Source organism: Artibeus jamaicensis, unplaced genomic scaffold (genome assembly GCF_021234435.1).
Source record: "Artibeus jamaicensis isolate MK-2021 breed Jamaican fruit bat unplaced genomic scaffold, CSHL_Jam_final contig_759, whole genome shotgun sequence".
NCBI lineage: Eukaryota > Metazoa > Chordata > Mammalia > Chiroptera > Phyllostomidae > Artibeus > Artibeus jamaicensis.
The window spans coordinates 260,728-287,298 of NW_026521953.1; the positions used below are offsets into that span (position 1 = coordinate 260,728).

Genomic DNA, 26,571 nt, shown 5'->3' on the forward strand with positions numbered 1-26,571 from the left:
CTATATTAGAGGAATGTTTTTGTGATAGAAAATGTATTACAGAGGACACTAAGCACGGAGCAGAATATAGTGAGCTTCAACATGTTTTTGTTGAATTAATCTATACTTTTATAGGTATTTCATTTCCTAATTTCTTCCATAGGTCCCATGTGTTCCAGTTGTTTTTTCCTACTGAAGCCTGAATATTGACTCAAGAACAAGATGACAGATTCGTCATCGTCTACCTTCTTTTCTGAGTTTGGGCTGCTCCTTTGCTTGGAGGAGCTAAACAAAGAGGAATTATATCAATTCAAGTTCCTCCTAAAGAATGAGATCATGGGGCCTGGGTACTGCAGGATACCCTGGGCTGAAGTGAAGAAGGCCAAGCGGGAGGACCTGGCTAACATGATGAACAAGCATTATCCAGGAGAGCAGGCCTTGGATATGGCTCTCAAAATCTTCGACAAGATGAACCTGAAGGGTCTGTATGAGAGAGTGAAACCAGCGATCAATCGTGAGTGATGCTAGGAACATACCTGGGGGGAGGGGGAAGGAAGTGCTTCCTGGAGCCTGCTAGGATGATTCTATGAAAGGGCTTTAGAGATTACACCATTCTGTGGGACACAAGCTCCATGGTGGTCAAGTACATTGGGAGCTTGTGGGATCATTTGAGAAACATTGAAGAGGCAGGAAGGTCTTGAGTACTATTACCCAGCCTTGCTCATTAATTGGGGGTAATTCATTCATTTGGTATCAATTAGCATGATGAAAGCAACTGTGATAAGAATTAGGCTAAATTTTAAGGAATCTCAAACATGATTTAAGTCTTTGCTGAAATATGAGGAATGGAAAAAAATTATTATGGGACCTAAGCCAAGTCAGTATTTTTATTCATTCCCAAGTATGAAATATTATAGAAATCTAAAATTCCTTACTCATATTTCCTTTGAGCCTTATCATATCACTGTGATGTCTGTACGGACGATGAAACTTTGGCTTAGACTAGACCACTTGCCCTGTTGGAGGGCGGGGGTCCTACTTCAGTGTTGTTTACAATCATAGCACTCTTCTCTCAGCTAAAGTGGTGCAGTGGGAGGCTCTTCTGCCTCTAGTTTTCTTAAACCCCGATGGTCATAGAATTGGACCACTGAGGATAACTCTGGCCCCTGTTCTGGCTATTACCAAAGCTCTCCTTGTTTTTGTAATCTCATGATCCTGTTGGAACCTGTTGCAGGGGTTGCCCAGACTGTGGGACCAGAGGACACCAGGGCTGGAGAGGCACACGGTGGCCAGGAGGCAGTAGGGTAAGTAGATGGGCTTTTGTCAGGTTTGGGAGGAGTTTGAGCATTTGAAACATGATGGGGTTTATCCCCCAGGGTGCTTTTGTTCAACTCCTTAGGTTCTTCTAATATCTTACCTGTTTGCTGAATATCATTCAGCAGGTGGGAACCTGCTGCAGGGGCAGCCCAGGCCATGGGACCAGAGGACACCCGGGCTGGAGAGACACAAGATGACCTGGGCCAGGAGGGTAAGTAGATGGGCTTTTGTTAGATTTGGGAGGAGTGTGAGCTTATGAAGCACGATGGGGTTTGTGTGCCAGGGTGCTTTTGTTTAATTCGTTAACTTCTGATAGCCTATCTATTTGCTGATTATCTTTCAAAAAGACTCGACAAAACTGGCTCTCTGGCCAAAGCCAGAGTCAGAGCCATGTTGATTCATGGCCTCAAGAGGATGGTATTTGGGAATGCCCAATCATCAAAGAAAGTCTAATGAACAAAGGTATACTCATGTCTAGGTTGTATGGAATAGAGTCCCTGGGTTGGCAGGGACTGTGTTTGTCCTATCATATCTATTCCCTTTCTTTAGAAGAGATGCTATAGTTAAGTTCCTAGGATGGTGACTGACTAGACTAGTCCATATAAAAAGTAATTCCTAGCCCTGGCTGGTGTGGCTCAGTGAATTGAGTACCAGCCCATGAACTGAAGGGTTGCTGGTTCAATTCCTAGTCAGGGCACATGCAGGGGTGCAAGTAGGGGGTGCACAAGAGGCAATGACACATTGATGTTTCCCTTTCTTTCTCTCTCCCTGTCCCTCTCTCTAAAAATTAAAAAAAAATAAAGTAATTCCCAAAACCAGGTCTTCTCAGTCTTAGTTCAATCCCATTTCCATCCCCCCTACCTTGTTTTGGATTCTATATAGCTGAATTTCAGCTTATGTACGTAGAATTACAGTACAGACAAAACTGGAGCAGGTGAAAAAGCTTTATTCTTAACTCAGCGATGCTGGTTTCTAACAGGCCACACTCTTTCACTAAAAAAATCATCAAGAACTTGCTTCATTTCAAGGACTAATAAATAAAAATTGCTTATTGTATTAAATGATCCTAAAGATGATTTCCCACTTTGACCTTAATTTCTGGCTCAATATATATAAGGACATTTATTTTTGTGGTGTATAACTGACCACAAATTTAAGAAACTAAGGTTCCATCTCCATAGAAATTTACTGTTAGGAAATGTGGAATACAGTTAAAAGTAAACAAGGAAAGCAAAAATTACCCTTACTTCTTTTAAGTACTGCACTGTATTAGGTGTTATACCATACAGAGTACCTAGTACCATAAGTTCTCTTCGAGGGTAATTGACCACAATTTAGTGGGATATGAACTATGTTAGATGTTTGTACTGAGTGTCCTGGTAGAACAGACAGAAAATTTGCAGTCTTATGTCTGGAGAGAATTGGTTCCAGGGCTCTTCAGTGGGTGCTTAAGTCACATACAAAATGGTGTAAAACAATGCATATAGTCAGCCCTCCACATCCCCATGTGCCCAACTAGTACTGTGTTCAAAAATACTGTGTTCAGTCCACCATTGGTTGCCTCTGTGGATGCAAAACGCAGGGATATGGAGGGTCAACTGAATATTTATTGAAAAAATCCATGTGTAAGTGGACCCATGCAGATCAAACTTGTGTTGTTCAACGGGCAACTGTATTTACTTAAAAAAATTAAATAATTATAGCTTGTGCTATATGCTATGAAAGAAAAATAGTCTGTGTTTTGAGAATATATGAAAGAGAGAACTTACAGCATTGGGATTCAGAGAAGGCTTCCTTCCTGAGATAGTGACATTTAATTGAGATCTAAACGGTATCATCCCAATAAATTCAATAAAAAATAAGTAAAATGAAAGGAAAAAAGTATTCTTCAGGCTAGGTTTCAATGTTCATTTCTATCAGTGTTTTACTTGTATAAAGTGGGTTATTTTGATCCGTAGCTTCGGCTCTGTCTTCAGGTCCTCTCTGGCCATCATTGTTAATTGTGGCCTGTGTGCCTTTTAAATCTGGATGTGACTGTGTTCTGTGTACATACCATCTTTTTTCTCTGTGGAGAAAATATAATATTTCTCGAATGGAATTAATTTTTATTTTCTATCACAAATACATTTTTCTGTATTGCCAGTTCTTTTTTTTTCAATTTCTAATGTATGTTTTATATCTACAGGAATATTTTTGTTTTGTTTAGTTTTTTTCTTACCTAAACCACTTTGATCTCAGCCTATGTTCATAAGTCTAAGTCCAGTATTCTGAACATTGCAAATCATAGAAGTTGTTTTGATCATGTGTATCTTTGTTTTGTTCTTGCTTTTTTTCTGACTTAGGTGATGGAACAGAATATAGAATTCAAATACAGAAACAATTTTGCCTCACACAGGGCAGTAAGTATTTGCTTGGAGAATCTAAAGATTTCCATCATGAAATTGCTGCAGAAGGTAGAGAACTGTTGGAACACTTGTTCGATGTGGATGTCAACACCGGTGAGCAGCCGCAGACAGTGGTGCTTCAGGGGGCTGCTGGAGTTGGGAAAACCACCTTGGTGAAAAAGGCCATGTTAGACTGGTCCCGGGGCAATCTCTATCAGCAGAAGTTTACCTATATTTTTTATCTGAATGCGAGAGAAATTAACCAGTGGAGAGAAAGAAGCTTTGTTCAAATGATATCAAAGGACTGGCCCAGCACAGAAGGCCCCATTGAAAGGATTCTGTCCCAGCCAAATACTCTGCTTTTTATTATTGATAGTTTTGATGAGCTGAACTTTGCCTTTGAGGAACCTGAGTTTGTGCTATGCGAAGACTGGACCCAGGTGCACCCAGTGTCCTTCATCATGAGTAGTTTGCTGAGGAAAGTGATGCTCCCTGAGTCGTTCTTATTAGTGACGACAAGACTCACGGCTTGCAAGAAACTAAAGCCCTTGTTGAAGAATCAGCGTTCTATAGAGCTCCTAGGTATGACCGAAGAGGCAAAACAGGACTATATTTACCAGTTTTTTGAAGACAAGAGGTGGGCCTTGCAAGCATTGCACTTACTCAGAAACAATGAGATGCTTTTTAGCATGTGCAAAATCCCCCCATTGTGCTGGGTCATTTGTACTTGTCTGGAGCAGCAAATAGAGAAAGGTGTCGATGTCACACTGACCTGCAAAACCATCACGGCTCTGTTTACCTGCTATGTCTCTGGCTTGTACACTCTCGTAGATGGAAGCTGTTTTAGTCAACCCAGCCAAACCCAACTGAGGAGCCTGTGCCACTTGGCCGCCAAAGGAGTATGCACTATGACACATGTGTTTTACAAGGAAAACCTCAGAAAGCATGGGTTAACTAAATCTGATGTCTCAATGTTTCTGGCCATGAAAATTCTTCAGAAGGACTCAGATTATGAACATTGCTATGAGTTTGCCCACCTACACATTCAGGAGTTTTTTGCAGCTATGTTGTATATATTGGAAGACAGCTGGGAACTCATTAGCCAATCCTCTCAGTCTTTTGCAGACCTGAAGCTGTTACTGGAAAGCACCAGTCATAAAGAACCTCATCTGACACAGATGAAATGCTTTTTGTTTGGCCTTTTGAATGAAGATCGAGTGAAACAACTGGAGGAAACTTTTAACTGTAAAATGTCCCTGGAGATAAAAGAGAAGATACTTCAGGGGATGGAAATATTAGGAAACAGTGACTATTTCCCATCACAGCTGGGATGTCTGGAGTTGTTTCTCTGTCTGTATGAGACTCAAGATGAAGCATTTACAGGCCAGGCAATGAGATATTTCCAAAAGGTTGTCGTTAATATTTGCGAGAAAATCCACTTGCTTGTGTCTGCCTTCTGCCTTAAGCATTGCCAGTGTTTGCAGACCATTAAACTGTGTGTAACTGAGGTCTTTGAGAAGAAGATGTTAAACTCAGGCCACCCAGCTGAATTTTGGTAAGTGTGCTAGGTCATGTCCCGGACGTGCCCTGTCAGGGAGTGAAGGAAGAAGATTTTGTCAGGGGAAGGGGAGTTGTTAGCTGAGGTCCCAGAGCCAGGATGACCTCTCAGAGTTGTCCCACCTTGAGAAGAGGAGGCCAGGCATGGAAGCCCCTCTTGACCAGTCACAGCTACTGGTAAGGAATGGGCAAAAACTTGTCTCAAGTGGCTCTGTGGCTTGAGGGTGATTCCAGTAGAGGGACTTGGCTGAGAGCTGTCAGTTGAGAACATGCCCAACAACTGGGGAACCAGTGCTTCAGTCCCCAAGGAGGGCTGTGGCCTAGCACAAACTTACATCCTCTACCCCACACCTGTAAAACTTGCAAAAACAATGCTCTCCAGAGGAATAGAGGCCAGGAATTTCTCTCGGGACGTAGTGTGCATAGATGATCTTTCTGGGCTATATTCTGAGGTCCTCTACTGACTTAGCTCCCTTTCCCTAACAGGTCAGTCTTTGTATGAAAGGTCTCAGCCCTTTAACACCTAACTGTTGAGAGTGAGGTGTAGGTCAGGAGAAATAGGTGCTAAATGAATATTTTAAAAGAATAAATGAATCTTCAGCATATTATGCTTATTATTATTTATACCCTCTCCTCTTCCTCAAGCTGAGTTTTCTGACTTTACCCATCTAAGCCTGGGGGAGGAATTGAACTATGGAATTAGTTCTAGATTTAACTGAAATTCATTGAGGGCTTACTATATGATATATAGAGTGCACAGGATATTGAACTTAAATGGTTTTGACCATTTAAGTCTGGTCAAAACCACATTGCAATTTATTTTTAAGACTGAAAAACTGAGATTCAGAGAAGTTCACCTAGAAAGTAAGTATACTTTGATTGGTCATTGATTTAAGGTCATTGATTTAAGCAGAAATGAAATAATAGTTTAGATTTGCTTTGCATATACCTTACAGTCTTCCAAGTCCCAAGTCACTTAGCCTCTTAAAGATCCTAGGTGGATGCTCCTATTTCCATTTTACTTGTAAAAAACTGAGGTACCAAGAAAGTGTGAAACATGATGGAGGTCACACATCTGATTGTAAGTCCTTAGTTTTCCAACTACCCAAACTGTCTCATTGCTGGGACATGCAATTGCAGCATTCCTCTTGTAAGAATACATTTCATTTCTCTCTGAACTGTGGGAGTAGGGATTGTAGGCTGGGATGCTAGACCCCCACTTCAGTGTCCCCAGGAAGTTGTAAATAATCTCCTTCAGTCAATTTCTGGAACCGAGCCCAGGCCATTACAATGTATTGTACACTTAATAATAAATGTTACGAAGGCATTCTGGGCACTATCTAGCCAGTCTTCATGCTACCTTACCCTCACCTCTCTTGTAGTGTTATCTAGTACTAGAGTTGGCATTGTTGCTAAAATTAAGAGTCTGAGAACCCTGTGTTTTAAAGGGGACATTATGGGTGAGCTTGGTCTCTTCTGCAACCTAACTACATTATAAACTTAATGACAGGATTGCTATCTTGTTCACTATTTTACCCATAATATTTGTACATTGTAAGCACTTGAATGTTTGAATAAATAACATATTGCCTAGTTTCCCCCAAATTTAACACCTCAGGGGATGTAGGGGATACTGCAAAGCCATTCCAATTTAAGTAAGGTATGGGGGAGACTGATGTTTATTGAATAGTGAAGAGGATCAGGATATCCACTCCAAAATGTGCCACTTTGGTAAGAATTATTTTGAGTTGAAGATATTTGAGTTCCTTAAATCCTTTATCCACCTAAAAGCAAAGCTTCCCCAAAGTACTCAGCTGTCATCAATTCTTCCCAAGAGCAGCTCTCATCTCTTCTTACAGACAGAAGTTGGCAGGACACCCAGAGGGACATCGTCATAAACTATCATGTCTTCCATCTCCCAGGTCTCCCAGGGCCCACTTGTCTTTCCCAAAAGTTACTTGTTGTTCCGTAAGTGCCCTTTCTCCCAATGCCTTCCCCTACTAAATTAGGTATATAGACACCAAACTCTTTTTTTTTATCCTCACCCAAGGACATTTTTTTCCCCCACTGCTTTTAGAAAGAAAGGAAGGGAGAGGAACGTTGATGTGAGAGAGAAGCATTGATTGGTTATGTCCTGTACAGGTCAAGACTGGGAGTCACATGACCCAATAACCTAGGCATGTGCCTAACCAGGAGTCAAACCCACAATCTCTCAGTTACAGGACAGTGCTCCAACCAACTGAATCATTCTGGCCAGGCTGTTAGACCCCAAATTCTAACCATCCCCATGCCTTACCCATAACTTTTTCCCATGTGTGTCCGTGATGCACATGCTAATAAAATTTGTATGCCTTTCTTTTGTTAATCTGTCTCTTGTTAGGTCTAATTTTACAGGGTGTGAGCCAGGGAACCTAGGAGGACAGAGGGGAAAAAAAGATACTTTTTCTTTTACCTAGAGTAGCTGTGATGTATAAGGCAACATGCTGGACTTACGTATATTTTAATACAAATAGCTACTGACTGGTAGGGGAATTTAAAACGTGAAACATTTGCTAAACATTTTCTATAGATCGTCTTAGTCTTCACAGTAATCCTAAGAAATAAATACTATTATGTTCATTTTTTTAGGTTAGTAATGTTGCCAGAATCACCTACTTCAGTGAATGGCCCTTAGGACTCATGACTATTTCATTCTAGAACTTATGCTTATACTCACTAGATTAGCTTCTATTTTATTACTTAATACCTTTTGTTTATAATGGCTTTCTTGAGAGTATGCCTAATAATTAAATTATGTGACATTTTAAAATGTACAAAGTGCTTTTGCGTACCAACTAAAACTATTAAACCTTCACAGCCCTGGGAGGGGAGATGGCATTTCTACTTTGTAGAGGATGGAAACTCTGAGCTTAGAATTAATGTGACTTGCTTAAAGGACTTTTAGCTAGTAAATGGCAGGGCTGGGGCTCAAACCTGTGGTTCCCTAAAGTGTAGCCACTGTTCCTAATCTTACTCTTTGTGGTCACATACTACTTTTTTCTTCTTCATGTTGGCTGTTCTGATATTTGAAGACTTCTCTTGTCGTCCCTGAGTCTCTCCCTCCCAAGTGAAGTCTCTAGTTTTTATTCTGTGCATTGAAGGAGTGTGTTGAGGGGTGGAGGGGGCAGCTATTGGGCAAAGAAAGCCTCTGGAGTGCCAAGAGGAAGACATGCCCGCGGCCTGTGCCTACGCTGGACACTCTTGCCGTTTCCAAAGGCCACTTACTTTCACCCACTACTGTCTTCTAAGAGGTCCCTGCGGTGAAATAGAGTCATTGGTTTTTTCTTTTCCCATTTTGTAGGCAAAGAGATGCTTATTATTACTGGCAGGATCTCTGTTCTCTGCTTCATACGAATGAACACTTGAGAGAATTGGACCTGGGTCATAGCAACCTTGATGAATTTGCACTGAAGATTTTTTATCAAGCGCTGAGGCACCCATACTGTAAACTACAAAAACTACTGTAAGTCTGGCATGAGGAAATTTGGTAGAGTTCCAATTCCTTTCTTTGTCCCACTTCCTACTCCTGCTTATTAGGGGCAACCAACAGTGACATGCTTAAAATTCACAGTGTCAAATACTCTAAGAACATAAACAGGGGAAAGCTCTGGGGATGTGGAAGCATAACTAACCTGTTCTGGGAAAGATTGTATAGAAATGGGATTTTTGAGACTTGATTAGGAATTTTCTAGATGAGGAAGAACACAGAGGTAAGGCATTCTAGGCAGGTCCATGAGATGATAGGGCATATTTTGCAATAATGTGTTTTGCTAAGGGTGCACAATTAATAGTTGATATTAACAGTGAACTCACCTTGGGTCATTTAAAGGATTAAATATCATGAATTAGTGTTGTAAATGCAGTATTTGGAATAGTCCCAATAATTTCTGATAGTCATTCCTGGGGTTAAGAGTTCAAAAACCCTCCTATTGCTTTTCCTGATGTTACCACCTTATTTTTCTTCAAGGTCACAAAACAAACAAACGGGCAAAAAACCCCACAAAAGTTGAGGGTGTCAGTTGTCAGGATATAATGGACACCTGAGCTGCAACCCAAATATTTTTCTAAGTGACATTCTGAAACAGGTCTGTGACCTGACCTGGAATATGGGAAACTCAGAGGCGGATAAGACGTGGCAGAAATGTTTAGATAATGTCTAAAAATTGGGTTTGAAAAGAAAAGGGTGCTGTAGCAAGGGACAGAGATGATTTCGTAATTCCTTCTGCAAATTTTTCTTCTGAAGGTTGAGATTTTTTTCTTTCCCTGATGGTTACTGGAATATCGCTAGTACTTTGACTCACAACCAGAATCTGCAGCATCTAGACCTGAAAGGAAGTGATATTGGGGACCGTGGAGTAAAGTTATTATGCGAAGCCTTGAGACACCCAGATTGTAAGCTACAGAATCTGAGGTAAGTCGTGATTTTTTTACTACAATGAGAATTTTGTTTGTCCAGTCTGGAATTGCTGTTCATAGGGCTATCTTAAATCTGTTTGCATGATAAGGAGTAACGGGGGGGGGATGAGTAGATTCCAACTGATTTTCTCTAGACAGGACTTCTGATGCCTCTCATCCCCCTCCTACTCCTGACTGAAGACCCCTCATTGTACTGTTCTCTGTGTATCCATCTCCTAAATTTGAAAAAGAAAGTAGACCCAGAATTTATAAAGATTTGTTTTTTCGTATTTAAATGAAGGAGTGTGTATATTCATTGTATACTGAGTACTCAGGAAAGAGTGCCCTAGCGATAACTGGGGACAGTGCTGGAGCAGGGTCAGTTTCACTTAATTTTTGATAATGAATTGCCCTTCCCTTATAATTACAACTCAGTGACGAGTACTGGAGATGGAGGAAGAACAGTGTGTTCTCTCACTGTCACACACTATTGATCTTCCTGGTGGGCCTAATTTTCTTTCTCTGTGAAAGTGAGAGGTTTAGCAGTCACACTGGGTCTACACACTGTTTAACAGGTTTCAGGAAAGATCTTGTTTTCCGATGAAAGATATTTCAGTTTCTGACAAATAAAACCAAAAACAAAAGCATAATTAAAAAAGTCACTGCAGTAACTTTTACCTTAGAAATTTTTGTAATCCCTGGACTCATTTGGAGTGGAGATGGTACAAGAATGAACCTTGATGTATGAAAGGATAAGTCTGTATTTGTGGGAAGCAAATGATAATTTGTGTGTAGAAAAATACAAGTAAAATCTGAGGCAAGACCTTTTTGAAAATAGACATGACTTCTGTTACCATTAGGAATTTATTTTTAGGTCTCACTAGTTTTTACAGGGTGAAATTCACTTACAGCAATCTGAAAAGTTGTTGGATAATTCTTTTTTTTAATCTTTTACTTTTTATTTAATTTTTATTGTATTTTTCCCATTACCCTTTAGTTCTTTTGTACTTCCCTCTACTGAGCAGTCACCATGCCGTTGCCCATGTCCATGAGTCCTTTTTCCTTTTTGCTCAATCCCTCCACCCCTCACCTCCCCACCCACTAGCTGTCATCTTTTCTCCATCTATGAATCTGTCTGTTTTGCTCGTTACTTCAGTTTGTCCGTTAGATTCCATATGAGTGAAATCATATGGTATTTGTCTTTCTCTGACTGGCTTATTTCACTTAGCATAATGTTCTACAGGTTCATCTATACTGCTGCATTCTTCTTTCTTTTTTGTAGCTGAATAGTATTCCATTTTGTAAATGTCCTATAGTTGTTTTAAATACTTATCTGTTGGTGGACACCTGGGCTGCTTCCATATCTTGGCAATCATAAATAACACTGCAGTGAACACAGGGGTGTTTATGTTCTCTCTGATTAGTGTTTTGAATTAGTATTTTGGGTTCCTTCAGATACAGTCCCAGAAGTGGGATCACTGGGTCAAAAGGCAGATTCATTTTTAATTTTTTGAGGGTATTCTCCATACCACTTTCCACAGTGGCTGCACCAATTTGCATTCCCACCAACAATGCAAAAGGGTTCCCTTTTCTCCAACATCCTTGCCAGCACTTGTTTGTTGACTTATTGATGATAGCCATTCTGACAGTGTGAGATGGTGTCTCATTATGGTTTTAATTTACATTTCTCTGATGATTTGTAATGTTGAGCATCTTTTCATATGTCTGTTGGCCATCTGTATGTAGGGTTCCTTGCACCAGTGAGTAGAATGTTTTGGTAGCAGAAATCATCAGCACTTTGTAAAAATAAAACATTACATTATGTAGGATTGGATGTTGTCCTATTGTGGGTGAGTAATCAAGAGTCCTATAGAACTTCTGTTGACACTTCATGTGGGAAAGTTTCCAGTTTTCTCATGTTTTAAGAACTATGGACAGTTGACTGGCCATATTATATGTGTTCCTATTTTCTGTCCCATAGAGTAATGTTTTCTTTCTGTTAAACTTTAACAATTTATCCATAGATCCCATAATGTTAGATTCTTTATGTGTTTAAAAGAACTCTCTCCAAATACAGTGTATGAGATTTCCTCCATTTCCCTAACTGCCTGCCCGGCTGCTGCTGTCATACCTGTTAGTATTAGTGTACTCCAGCTGCCATAACAGAATACCACAGATGAGCTTAGTCAACAGAAATGTATTTCTCATAGTTGCGGAGGCTGGAAGTTCAAAAGCAGAGTGCTGGCAGGTGGCTTCTGGTGAGGCTTCTCTCCTTGGCTTGCAGGTGGCTGCCTTCTCACTGTGTCCTCATGTGGCCTCTTTCATGTTTGCACATTCCTGATATCCTGTCCTCTTCTTATGAGGACACCAGTTCTATTGGATTAGCGGTCCACTCTTGTGACCTCATTTAATTGAATTACCTCTTTAAAGGGGAGCACCGTTCAGTCCAAAGCACCTTTTCAGGGCGAGTTGAGGTTTTCAGCCTTAGGCCAGGTTCTAGGTCATCCTTTGAGGACTAATCCTGTTTCTACCTCCGTATGCCCTGATTTTGATGAAAAGCATACATTCCCAAGGGACTCAAGTCAATAAACCCTTGGTTAAAAGGAATAACCAGAACACCACCATGTTGCAGGAACACTACTGCTGCCGGACTCTTCTTACAAACAGCTGACTGGTATCAGGCCCAGCCACCCCAGAGCACGAGTGGTCTCTAAATATAAGTCTTCAAAAACAGGGGCTCTACGCGCACTTCTTTTCTTCTTCTGTTTCCCTTCTTTTACTCTATTTTTTAGAAACCTTTACTTCTGATTTACTTGTTTTTATACTTAAGGGCTGGTTCCTTGGAAAGTGTGGGTTGACCATTTGTAAATGAGCCCTTGGCAGACAGTAGTGGGAGTCACAGCGTTCACTCCTGGTTTCCTGCCCATCAGTTTCAGAAGTCACCGAGGGGGAGGATGCCGCCCTCCTTCAGTCCACCTTCACCCATGTTTTAGTTAGAGGACATTCCTCTCAATCAGAAAATGATGACCACTTAAAAATATTTTGGAATATATATATATGTGTGTGTGTGTGTGTGTGTGTGTGTGTATTTTCCTAGGGAATTGGGGATGTGGAGATGGAAAATACAAACTTCCCCCCTTTCCCCTTTGCTCTCAGAGCCTTGTGATTGCATTAACATTTGTTCTATATAGGTAAGCTGGGTTTTCAGAAAAGGTCCCACAGGCCCAGATCCACGTGGCCAAATGCTCTGGCTGGGTGAGTGGTGGTTATAATTCTCCTTTCAGAGGGGCCATTTCTATTTTTCTGTATTGTTTTCCAGTTTAGAATCCTGCAACGTAACTACACTTTGTTGTCTGAATATCACCAAGGCTCTCATCAGAAGCCAGAGCCTGATGTTTCTGAATCTGTCGACCAATAATCTGTTGGATGATGGAGTGGAGCTATTGTGTGAGGCCTTAAGACATCCAAAGTGTCACCTAGAGAGACTATCGTGAGTCTTTTTGCTTTGTTTTCTGTTTCCTGTTCAATCTTGTATAGCTTAGTTACAATGTAAATGGGCAAACTGCCTGGGTCTTGACACCAGTCAGCTCATTTGTCAATCATAGAAGAGCTTCCCCTTTTCTCCCTCTCCTGCCCTTCCTCTTTTCCTTGACTTCCAGACACTTCTCTTCATGACTGACTTTTCGTTTCCATTAGTTCCGGGCTTCTCCTTTTGCTTCCTTTTTTGTGTGTCATTACACCCTGCACGTAGCTGAAACAGAATCGTACTTGAAGTAAACTTTGATGAGACTGAGTCTGTAGTTGAGGTGTAGGGGTTTTAAGTACCAGCTAACTTCCCTGTGAAGGAGAAGAGAAGCATAAACTTTGGGATTTGACTGATCCCTTCCCCATCTGTTTTCCCTTCAGCTTAGAAAGCTGTGGCCTCACAGTCACTGGTTGCAAGGATCTTTCTTTGGCTCTCATCAGCAATAAAAGGCTGACACATTTGTGCTTGGCAGACAACGTCTTGGGAGATGGTGGAGTAAAGCTTATGAGTGATGTCTTGAAACATCCACAGTGCACTCTACAGAGTCTTGTGTAAGTATCTTCCAATCAAATCCACATTTTGAAATAAATTTAAAATGGGAAGATAATATGAACACATTCTGTTCCTTGCTTTTTCCGTACTGTTGACCTTAATGATAAGGAAGATGATGAGGATAATGATATTAATAAGTGTCATCTATTGTGGCCTTCCTGAGTGCTGGGCCTTGTGCTAATTTTTTTAACCTATACAAAAGTACCTGTTGGTATCAAATTGGCAACCTGAGTTCTAAGTGCCCCATTGTACAGGTGAAGAATGCGAGGCTTAGAAAGTTTATGCACCTTACCTAATGCTCACAAGAAAATAATGGATTCAGGACTAAAATCTGCCTATCCAGCTTCACATTCTGGGCTCAGAACAGGTAACTGTGAAGGAGTACCATTAAACACAAGTATAGCATTCCATGGTATGGCTGGAGCACAGTGTGATTATTCTGTTAGTTGCTGTTACATAATTTTGTAGACATGGAAGTGATGAGCCAAAACTTATTTTGTCAGATATGGTTAAATTGCCTCCACACAGATTGGTCATATTCCCTCTGCAGTCTAGGAGCCTGCATTTTCATATCCTCACTGAGTATCTGGAACCTTGTTGATCATTGTGAATTAGATAATTGAAAATAACTTTAAAAAGGATTTGATGTTGAACAGCTTTTCTGGCCTTTAATATTCAAGAATTGTCTCTTCATAGGCTCAATTTTTTTCTGGCTCTTTTCTTTATCTATATTATATATTATGGTTATTAATATCACATATACACTATCGCTATTATATTTTATATATTGTAAACAACTTACCTCACATGTTGCTATATTTCTAATTTTTATGGTCATTTTTAGAATATAGAAGTTAATAATTTTTGTGAAGTATAACTATCCTCCCGTTCATGACTTCTGGAAACTTTGTCATAATGGGAACGTCCATTCTTCCTAAAAAATCTACTTACATCATCTTTTTATATTCCGTATGGTTTAATTTTGAACATTTAAGTGTTAAATTATTCCAAATTAAATTTGTTATAAGAATTAAACTTATTTTCCCCCATGTCCAGTCTATTGTCTCCAAATCATTTATGGCATAATATATCTTTTCCCTACTGATTGGAAATGTCACTTTTATTATGTACAAAAAGTACTTTATTATAATTACTCCCATTTTACTGCATATACCTGCTCCTCTGTCCCATGTAGCTACCTCTGCAGCAGGGTACTGTATTTATAGGCAGTGTAAAGCCATTAACATTTTATTTATGGTAATAAAAATTCTGAAGAACACGAATCCAATTTGTAGCCCAATCCAGTTTGTAGCCCAATTTGGTGCGGACCTGTGGTTCCCAAGTGAGACAGTCAAAGAGGCAATGAGGGAAGAGGCTGTCTGCCCTGAGATGGAGCACTGGCAAGTAGGTGGGCAAGAAAACATGAAATCTCTTCAAGGATTTAAATATTCAGGCAGTCCAGCAATTACTCCATTTTTTCTCACATTGTTCTTCCTGTAGGCTGAGACGTTGCCATTTCAGTTCAGTTAGCGGTGAACATCTGTCAGCTTCTCTCCTGAGCAACAAGAGCCTGACACATCTGGATCTGGGGTCCAACTGGCTGCAAGATGATGGAGTAAAGCTTCTGTGTGATGTGCTTCGGCATCCAAGCTGTAATCTTCAGGACCTGGGGTAGGTCTTCTTTGACCTTAGTTTTGTGTAGCTTTAACTACTACTGTGAGAGCAAGGGAGGTGTTAGGCTTGACTGGACCAACTCATGATAACCAAATTTCTGTATGAGTTCACTTGTCACATCTATAAACACTAAAGTGATCGAATTATTGGGTTCAATACGCACTTGTACTTCCTTTGGGAAAATATATATGATGTGGGTGACAATATGTTCTCTGAAGTTTCCTTGATTATGATTCACTTAGAAGATAAAATTTTACTTAATGGAAATTATCATTAAATCCAATGCCTTTATTTCAGCTCCAGAGATATAATTTCTAAGTGACCTCTACCCACAAGATAGGTGTTTAGCCCAGTTTCTCTCCTTAGCATTGCTGTAAGCACAGACTAGTTTGTGCTTTCTTAGTGACATTCATAGTCTCTGTAGGCCAGGCCAATTCTCTCAACCAGTGTTTATAATGAATATGAGCTAGATGCTAAGGGAACTAAAGGTTATTACTAAGGTGATGTTTTAGTCTGCAAGTCACTCACAAAATGTTGATAGTAGGGAAATGCCAACTCTGATCTATTCCATGTTTTGTTATAAGGGTATGACAAAAGTGTCAAGGAGCAAGCAAAGAATGGGACAGAGGAGACATGAGTTCGTTCAGGTTTGAAAAATGAAGGGGATTTTGTTAAGTGTAGGTATCCTAGGCAGAAAGAAAGAAGAGAGAAAAGGGGAATGAGGATAGATGTGGTATATTTGTAAAATAATAGGTCGTGTGGTTGGGGAATAGGGTGGGGACAAAAGAGGGAAAGAGAACGTTTGAGGCCAGGTTGTAAATGCTCTAGAATATCCTACAAAGACATGAAAGAAATATCTTTCTGTATGTAAGTTTCTTGATTCAGTGGGGATAACAATTTGAGATAGATTCCCGAAAAGCATTTTTATATCAAAAGTATATTAGAAACTGAAACTATACGTACCAGTTCTTTGGGAAAGCTTATACTATTGTTTAGTGTTGGTAGGAATAAGTGTTTATATCCTTGATTTGGGAAGCCTGATAGATAGCAACCTCTTTATGGAAGAAAGCAGTTTTATCTACTGTCTTTTTCTGCTTATTAAGGAATCCTATCTGTTCCTACTGTTAATGTTAGACCTCTATGTGTATCCTGGACTACAGATAGAAAAGGATCAGAAAAAAGGCTCAAATACTACCTGAGCATCTCTCCCAGGAATAGTGTCTCACAACTGAAGGTCTTACTTTTCTTTTGTATTCCTTGCAGACTGATGGGTTGTGTTCTCACTAGTGCGTGTTGTATGGATCTGGCTTCTGCTATTGTGAACAATCCAAGCCTGCAGAGCCTGGACCTTGGGAACAATGACTTGCAGGATGATGGAGTCAAAATTCTGTGTGAAGCTTTGAGACATCCAAACTGTAATATTCAGAGGCTCGGGTGAGTTCAGTTTTCCATTAGGAAAATGATAGCTATTTGGCAGCTAGTATAGCTAGAAGAAATGTAGTGTATGGGGAAGAATGGAAAATAGATGGGGTTAGTAGAAAGTAAGTTATACTCAGAAATGAGAATCTGAATTTCAGATATTTGAATCAATGTGTGATATATGTTGTTAGTATAAAGCCATAGTTCACATTTCTTTGCATCCTTCTCAGTACCTTAGACAGAATATGTATTAAATAAGTGGTACTTAATTTAGGTCTTTCATATTCTATCACCCTTAACATGTAACCTATCTGGCCATGTATTAATGATTCTTATTAAATCTCAGACTTACTAATCATCTATCTACAAAAAAGCTGTCAATGCTCTTATGGAGCTTGCAGTCTAATCAAATTTTATCCTATGTTCTGAATACTTATGTTCAACCTGATATTGCTTAGATTTTTTAAAATGTTGAACTAATATTGGAGAGTGCATTTTTAGCCATACAGCATGAGTTATTTGACTTATGGGTGGAAAATTTTGCTTCACAAGTGGGAAGCCCAGACACTCTGATCTGTCTCTTGGAATCTTCCAAGAAAGTGTTGCTTTTTCCTGTGTTTCCTTTGACTATTTATATATGTTTACCACAGCAATGATGATGCTGTAACTGTCGGGGCTGAAATTTAATTTTATCCTACTTATCATCTGATAAGTTAGCCTATCTTACTTAGCCTATTTCTGCCTGATGGATGCTCGAAGGAGACACAGAATCTTACCAGAGAAGAGGACTTTTATTACTCATAGCATAGCCCTGCAAGCATTAGGCATGTTTGTGTCAGTTTCCCTTGTGCCCTAAGCCTCACAGACTTGTTGTGGAGGCCCCAGTGGATGCCTACACATGTAGTACTTTGTGTCCTGAGAGAGGAACATTGAGTTTGGGGACTCACCATTTTATAGCAAGCAGTGAGCAAGCCTGCTCTTTGTCCTGGAAGGGGAGACATTGCCTCATCTCTCAAGGTTGCTCGTTGCACACACATCCTAGGAAATGGGTTAGGTAAAGAGTTGTGAAGGGCCTTTCATTTTTGTCAGCAAAAATGTAGGAGGGCTGCCCTGGCTGGTGTGGCTCACTGGATTGAGCGCCAGTCTGCAAACCAAAGGTCACTGGTTTGATTCCCGTCTGGATACCTGCCTGGGTTGCTGGCCAGGTTTGCAGTAGGGGGCTTGTGAGAGGCAACCAATATGATATTTCTCTCTCAAACCAATGTTTCTCTCCCCCTCTCAAATATAAATAAATCTTTTAAAAAATGTAGGAGAACTAAAGACCCATAGAAGAATGTCTCCCAACAAAATCCACTCTTTTTTTTTTTTTTACATAATACAGTCTTGGCTTCTGGTGTATTTTCAGAAGGACGTGCCATTCCATTGGCCATTCTGATTAATCTGACCAACAGAATCTAGGACTAAATTTGTTCATTTGTCTCCTACACCATTTAATTAAAGCCACTATCAACAGGAATCCATGCACAGGATGAGGCCAAATTGCAGTATCAATTTCAACTATGTGCTCAAGGTCCTGGACTCAGCCCATTGAAGTAGATCTAGGGGGGAACAATATGTCTTAATATCCATTACAAATCATAATAGGGAGTTAGAATGTCCTGCTGATCTTGGTGTCCTTGTCAGTAAATAAAGGTGGCAAACCTGGGCCACACACAATCTTATCCCCAATAGAAACACTCATTGGGCCACCCTTCCCGACATGCAACCATGTAACAAGTAGTGCCAGTCACTGCGATGTGGGATTTGTTGTTATACATGACCTGGGCCACCACTGCATTGATTGGCTTATGTCATGTGGGCTGTGTCCCTAAGTAGTTACAGCTGCTTTGCTTTGTTTGCCATACATGGCCTACCCCAGGCTGTTCTGGCATTGGGAAGCTCAGGAATTTATATTGGTCAGACTAAAAGAAGGTTGTACCTCTTGTTGTGTTTGAAAACATATGTGAGGGGTCCACATTTGGGGGCTGCCATCGATGGTTTCAGGCACAACAGAAGAGTTAAGGCCTGCCGTGTCCACATGAGATGTTCTGTTTTCATAGCCTGCAGACCTCAGGACAACTGGTCAGGTTGCCAGTCACAGCTGCTGTGTGACTAAAGCAGATCATGTACTTATTTTGCCAGGCAGCGCTGTTGGACCTATTGTTGGGGAAAAAAGGGAGTCTTGATTGTTCTCCCCAGTCCCTGCACCTCTCAGGTTCTGAGGTGCTCCTTCCTAGGCACTGGTGTTGTACTCTTCCCCCCAGCCATGAAGTCGGTGTGTCCTAGCCCAGCATCTGTAACTTCACTGTTGCCCTAATCATCCCCCACTTGTACCCAGACCTTCAGTCTAGAAGGGTTAGGTGGAAGAGGGACAGAAGCAATTTTACAGTTTGTACAGAAAGCCATTATACCCCATACCTTGGCTCATGTCTAGTATTGTACTCAATCAGATGACCGTTTTCCTCATGATTTAGGGCCTAATTAATCCAAAAGAGAATCCAGGTGTTGAACACAGTAGATCCTTCCTGTTGGTCTGCCACCTGGAGGCCGTACCAACCAGGCTGTCCTGGAGTTACTGTTAGGGAAGGAAAAGCATCATGCCCAGAAATGGTCCGGATCAATCCTGAGATGTCAAAATAGTTCTATATAATTTTCTATCACTTTCAGCCTAATCATTATCCAAGATGTGGCCAAAATAGGTAAAACATTTCAGGAGATAGCTGTGTGACCAAACAGCCCTGCTAAGGTATGTACATCAGGAGTTGGCAAGGGAGGTAAAGTCGGAAACCTTTTTGATTTATTTCTGAGGGGCCATTCCAGAGCTCACCAAAGCAGATGCTTGTGGATGGCAGACACCATGGAACGTTCCCTGCATACCCCAACTAGTGACCCATTGTTTCCTTGAAATAGAGGACCTGGGTATTATACCCCTTGATTTTTTGCATATCTGAAAATGTCTTCTTTTTCTTTGAACTTGAAAAACTGCTTGGCTATGATCATATTATTTTGATCATCCTTTTCCTGACCATTTTCCAGACAGTCCACTGCCTGCCAGCATTGAAACTAGCTGTAGAAAAGTCTAAAGCCAGCAGATTCTTCCTCTTCCCTGTCCTTACCTGTTAAAAGTACTTTTCAGCATTTTCACAACTGCTAAAAATACATTTAGGAATATAGAGGATGGATTAGAAAAAAATCAAGTAAAAGAAGAGTTTTAAAAGATTAAAGAAAATTAACTGATAAGAAAGACTAACAAGAGATCCAGCATAAGCATAATTAATGACCCTACAATAAAAGAAATTGAACAAGTACATAAGTAAAAATTAAAGATAGGAAACCCTACCCCGCCCCCCTCCCCAAAAGAGCACAATCTTCAGATTAAAAAGGCACACCATTTCCCCAGAAAAACATTAAGAAAGAAAAGTCAACACAGGACAATTATTAAACCTGTGGACATTCAGGCCTAAATAAAAAGTACTTTGAACAAATAAGGACACTAAAAGGGGAAGAACCTGCTGGTTTCAGACTTTTCTGCAGCTAGTTTCAATGCTGGCAGGCACCGGCTCTGAAAAACTGTCCAAGGAAAGACAATCAAAATACTATGGACACACCAAGCAGTCATTCAAGTTATTCAGCAGTGGTAAAAATACACTTCTCCCCTTCTGATATAACTTACTCTACAACGTAATTTTTATTTTCCTCTTCTGTTATTTTAAGCTCTCCCAAATCACATTTTAAGCATTTCTGTTATGAAATAAACTAAATACAGAAAAGTGAATAAAACTAATATTTAAAAAATAATAAATGTATGTAACCACACCCAGGTCAGGAAATTGAATTTTTCCAGCTAACTAAATTCTCCTCAGTCATCCCTTCAAAAATCACAACTTCTGCCTCCTCTCAAAGAAGCAACCATTATCCTGATTGTATGGCAGTCATTTATTTGTTGTCCTATACAGCCAACCAGGAGTGTATGTAAACTATATAGTTGAATTTTGCTTGATTTTAAACTTTATATACATATAATCATACCTTATGTATTCCTTTCTGTCAATGATTTTATTTATTTTTTGCTTAGTGTTATGATTGTACAAGTCATCTGGCTGCTGCTCTGGCTGGGTGGCTCAGTTGGTTGGAGAATCCTCCCACACACCAAGAGGTTGCGGGTTCAATTCCCGGTCAGTCAGGGCACACACCTGGATTGTAGGTTCTGTCCTCAGTCAGGTCGCGTGCAGGAGGCAACCAATTGATGTTTCTCACATCAGTGTTTCTCTGCATCTCTCTCTAAAGTCAATAAACATGTCCTTGGGCGAGGTTTAAAAAAAAATTAGAAGGAGTCATCCAGTTGCTTCATGTAGCTATAGTTAACTTATTTTTATTTCTGTAAAAGATTTTGACAGATGACCCCACCAAAAACTATAATAACCATTATATTGTAGGTGGACTTTGGGGTTGTTTTCATTTTTATTTTATGACTTGATGATGTAAATACTTTAATGTATGAATTCTGGGGCACATGCATACACATTTATCTAGGCTAAATAATTAAGAGTGGACTTGTGTCATGAATATATATATCTTCAATTTTATCAGATATTGTTAAAAGGATGGTACCAATTTATTCTACCACTTCTAGTGTGTAAAAGTTCCTGTTGTTCTCTATTCTTGGAAATTTTGTCAAGACTTAATTTTTAAAATTTTTGCCAGTCAGGTGTGCATATGATTATGTAAGATTGGACTTCTTTTTTGAGCTTTGTAGAAATTCCTGGTGAAGTTATATGATCTGAAGGCTCCTTTGTGTGGTGACTTTTTTGACTAATGATTCAATTTTTTAAATAATTATACATTTATATAGGTTATCTCTTAGTGAGTAATCTTGGCAAGTAATTGTATCCCTATGCTTTTATTTATTTATCTGAATTTTAAAACTTACTGGCAAGTGTCTAGTATTTTTATCTGTTTAATTTCTGAATCATCTCTCGTGATTTAGGTATCTAGTGATGTTTCGTTAATTATTGTTTCTATCTTATTTCTTTTCTTCTACTTTGGTTGAGTTTATTTTACCATTCTTTTTCTAAATTCGTGAACTGGATGCTTAGCTCATAAATCTTCCTTCTTTTCCAACACAGCCTTAATTTTTTTTAATGATTTTAAATTTTCTTTAAATTATTGCATTAACTTCATCTTTTTAAAAAAATTATTTATTTATTTATTTTTAGAGAGAGGGGAAGGGAAGGAGAAAGAGTGGGAGAGAAACATCAATGTGTGGTTGCCTCTCATGTGTCCCCCACTGGGGACCTAGCTGACAACCCAGGCATGTGCCCTGACTGGGAATCGAACCAGTGACCCTTTGCTTCACAGGCCCGTGCTCAATCCACTGAGCTATTGCCAGCTAGGGCTGCATTAACTTCATTTTAAACAAGTTTTGATATTATGTGAGGTCTCATTATTTTTGAGTCTAAATAATTTAACTACCCTTATGATTTTTTTCTTTAACCCATGGATTATATTAAGGTGTATATTCCTTGATTTTCGAGAATAAGAGCAGATTCTTGTTATCTTTTTATATTTACTCGCTGGCATTGTGGTCTGAGAACATACATGGTTTCACTTCTTTGACACGTGAGATGACATTTGATCACGGCCAGTTTTGCATGTGCACATCAGTGGGATGCGGCATTAAGAGCTGTTGGCTTCAGTATTTCGCATCAGTTAAAATTGTTAATCCAGGTTTTTGAATCATCTATATTTTTATGATATTTTTCCAGATGATTTAACTACTGCAAAAAATGTTTAAAATCTCCTTTGTAACTGTAGATTTGTTTTTCATTTTGTAGTTGTTAGTTTTGGTTAACTGCATTTTTTAATTGAATTTATTTGGGTGGCATTGGTTCTCAAAACCATATAGGCTTCAAGTGTACAACTCAATAAAACATCATCTGCACATTGTGTCATGCACCCATCACCCCAAGCAAAGTCTCTTTCTGTCCCTATTTCCCCACCCACCCACCCCACCCCTGCTTGGTCTACCTCCACCCAGTCCCCACCTACCTTTCCCTCTGGCCATCACCTCACTGTTATCTGTATCTATGGGTATGCATGCATGTTTTTTGGTTACTCCCTTCACCTTCTTTAATCCAGTACCCCCACCCCCACCCCCACCCATAGCAGTCAGCCTGTTCCATGTCTCCACGCCTCTGTTTCTATTTTATTCTCACTTAATTTTGTTCATTAGATTTCACATATATGTGAAATTATATGGTGTTTGTCTTTTTCTGACTGCCTTATTTCACTTAGCATAATCATCTCCATGCTGTCACAAAAGGTAAGAGTTCCTCTTTTTACAGCCATATGGTATTCCATTTTATAAATTTACCGCAGCTTATTTGACTATTATTAGTGACTACAAATTTAGAATGACTATTGACTGATGCATTCTTGATTATCTTTTATAATGCTTTTTACCCTAACATTTATTTTGTGTGGTATTTGTGCATTTTGAGTCATTATTAGTGGTGGGACTATTGATCCACTGTGCTAATGTGTTCTCCATGTGGGCAGCAACTTTAAAAAAATTGTATACTCTGTATCTACAGAGGCACTCAATTGTTGAATGACTAGGTAAACATTAAGGTGAAAATGAAATTTAAATTAGTTGGTTAGGGGGAATCATCAGGTACAGAAGATTGAGTTTAACATATTTCCTTAGTTCATGGTATTATCGTATTATAGTTGGTTTATACAAGGGCCCATTGTTGGTTGGTTGGTTGGTTGGTTGGTTGGTTAATTTATCTCCTCTAACCATTCTCTTTCACACCTGTAGGCAGCTGACCTAATGTGTTTGAAATTTAAGATGTGATGTTTTTCTTTGGTGCACGCATTTTTATTTGCATAAATGGCATGGTGCAAGAGACCTCATTGTATACCTTGCTTTTTAACTAATACTGTATTTCTAAAATCCACTTATGTTGCTGTATTTTTAATGCTGTTTAGAGATTCAACTACTTTATAGTTTTTCTTAGTGTGCTTCCATACTTTATTTCCTGGACTATAATTATGAATTTGTAACTCATGATATTGCAAGGCATATAGTCAGCCTATAAATATCTAGAATAATGAATATTATAAGTACTTACATTTCATCAATTTCCTCTAATTGTGCTCACTTTTTAAGCTTCTAGAGTTATCCTCTACTCCCAGCTCACAGATCTCTTGTGTGCTTGCTCTCTCTCATGGGATAAGTTTAATTTTATCTGTAGTCTCTCTTCCTGCAGGCTGGAATACTGTGGTTTGACCTCTGTCTGTTGTCAGGACCTCTCCTCTACTCTTATCAGCAACCAAAGACTGACCCAAATGAACCTGACACAGAATACCTTAGGTTGTGAAGGAATTAGGAAGTTATGTGAAGTCTTGAGGTCTACTGAATGTAAACTACAAGTTATAGGGTAAGTCTTCATTGGCTTTTTAGGAAGGAAGTTTTCTGGAATGAGGGTTTGGGGGAGCCACTTATTTACTCCGGGCCTCAGGATCAACCTGATTGTGGCTCTCTGGGTATTTTCTAGGCCCTTATTTGTTTTTTCCTCATAGAACACTGAATTCTGAGAGACGTGTATAGCATAGTAGTTAGGAGCCACGAAGTCTAGAGCCAGACTACCTGAGTTTGAATTCTGGCCTTACCACTTACTACATATTTGAACTTGTGCTAGTCCCCAGTCTCTCAGTGTTTGTTACCTTATCTGTAAAATGGGTGCAATGATTAATATCTACACATAGGCTTATTGTAAGTCAATATAGGTGGTCTTTAAAACAGTGCCTAACATAATAAATGGTCTATGTGTTACCTGTTTTCATGATCATTAGTAGTACTATTTTGCCTAATAAAAAAAGGGCTCTTGGAGGATCCTTTTAAGTTTTAATCTATTTCTCCCTTCTCTTCTAAATTCCATTTTTCTTCAACTGCAATATCCCCCTTAGCATGTCCCTCAGTTTCCTTTTCTACTCCCCAGCTATGTTAATATTCTCTCTCTGCTTTAAAAGAACAGTTCCCCCCGACCCCACTGAAATAAATGTCCCAGAGAAAGTAAAGGACTGTTGGAAAATTGAGTGCAAGAAGAGATATTCCCTTGTTTTCTCAGGTTGTGCAAAGAGGCATTTGATGAGGAAGCCCAGAAGCTGCTGGAAGCTGTGGGGGTTAGCAATCCACACCTAGTCATTAAGCATGATTTTAACGACCATAACGAAGAAGACGAATCCTGGTGGCAGTGTTTCTGATTTGAAGAACTTGATATTCTTTGAAAAAGTAAAAGAAAGACCTCAGAGTGACAAGGTCTGGGCCTCTCTGCTTTAGATACCCTGTGCCCAGACATACTGCATTGGATGTCTGTTAAATATACGTTAATCACTCTCTGTAAAATGTCTGTTCTACCTCACAGAGGAGTTTGGGAGGCTAAAATAAAATGGAAACTGTAAAGCTCTGTGGAAAGTGTACCATGATGTTTTTAATTGGATGCAGAGCTTAAGATCCACATGTGAGAACTGTAGAAATGCATCTGGAGGATGGGGCCAGGGAAGAGCACCTTATTTTCCTCTCTCTCCATCCCCACTGCCATGGCTTAGTTTGCAGCCTCGCCGTCTCTGGTATGTTTTGTTGAATACTTTTCTCGTGCACTCTTGGGACTAGTGTCACAATCACTTGATTGTTTCTTAAAATGCAGATTCCTGAGCCGCATACTAGATTTACTGCATCAGACTGTCTGGGCTAGGGTCCTAGGAACTGGCATTTCCAATACTTCTCAGGGAAGTCTTTGGTGCACCAAGATTTGAGAATCACTAGTGTCGTTAGAGATCAGAGTCCATTTCTGCAGTGACTTTTCTGTAGCCTACTGCGAAGATAAAGGAGACAAAGATTGTTGGGGTTAGAGTGAAAAACAGGCTCCTCTGTTTGATAGAAACATGGTGCAGTAAAATTTTCTGTTAAAAAATGTTTTGGTAATTTATCGCTATGTAACAAACAGTCCTAAAACATAAGTGACTTCAAACAATAACCACTTTATTATATGTCATGACTTGGTGGATTAGAATTCAGAAAAGGCTCAGCTAAGCATTTCTTATGCTCCACATGAATATCAACTGGAGTCCTTTGGTGGTATTCAGATGACAGCCAAATTGGTCTGGAAGCCACAAGATGACTTTAGCCATGAACTTCGTACCTCAGAGAGGATGGCTGGAAGCCTGGGTTGGGTTGGGTCCCTCCTCCTTCCAGTGTTAGAGCCTCTCCAGCAGAGAAAATAAAGTTCTTTGATGGGAGTTCAGGGTTTGAAGAGGTCACATGGAGGTTGCCAAATTCTTTAAAACCTAGCCTCAGAACTGGCATAAAGTCACTCAATCTTACTCCATTGGTCAAAACAGTACAGGCCAGTCAGATTCAAGGGCTTTCACTTCTTGATGCTTGATGGAAGTAGTGTTAAAAAATTTGTAGCATTCTTTAGTCCACTAAAAACTCTATCATTTTTCCTCTCTGTCTGTAGGAGATAAGAAAACTTCTGAGGTGTTATAATAGCCCCCGAGACAATGTGGTAGGGATGGAGACAAGAGTGGACCATGGCAGTTAGAAGGGGCAGATGGTAGTCATGTGAAAATGTGTGTGTAATGTTACTGGAGCTGATACCTACACAGAAGAGGGATATGGCCAAC

At 39.8% G+C, this 26,571-nt stretch overlaps 1 protein-coding gene across 1 annotated transcript; it reads left to right on the top strand.

The window, feature by feature from the left end:
• Positions 1-201: 201 nt before the first annotated feature.
• On the top strand, positions 202-25,149 carry NLRP14 (NLR family pyrin domain containing 14). The gene is made up of 12 exons (XM_037133595.2): positions 202-493; positions 1,439-1,507; positions 1,916-1,924; positions 3,639-5,235; positions 8,578-8,739; positions 9,520-9,687; positions 12,991-13,161; positions 13,578-13,748; positions 15,250-15,420; positions 16,687-16,857; positions 24,153-24,323; positions 25,014-25,149. Exons 1-12 carry the CDS (start codon positions 202-204, stop codon positions 25,147-25,149), a joined length of 3,288 nt encoding a protein of 1,095 aa, XP_036989490.2.
• The last annotated feature ends 1,422 nt before the right edge of the window (positions 25,150-26,571 follow it).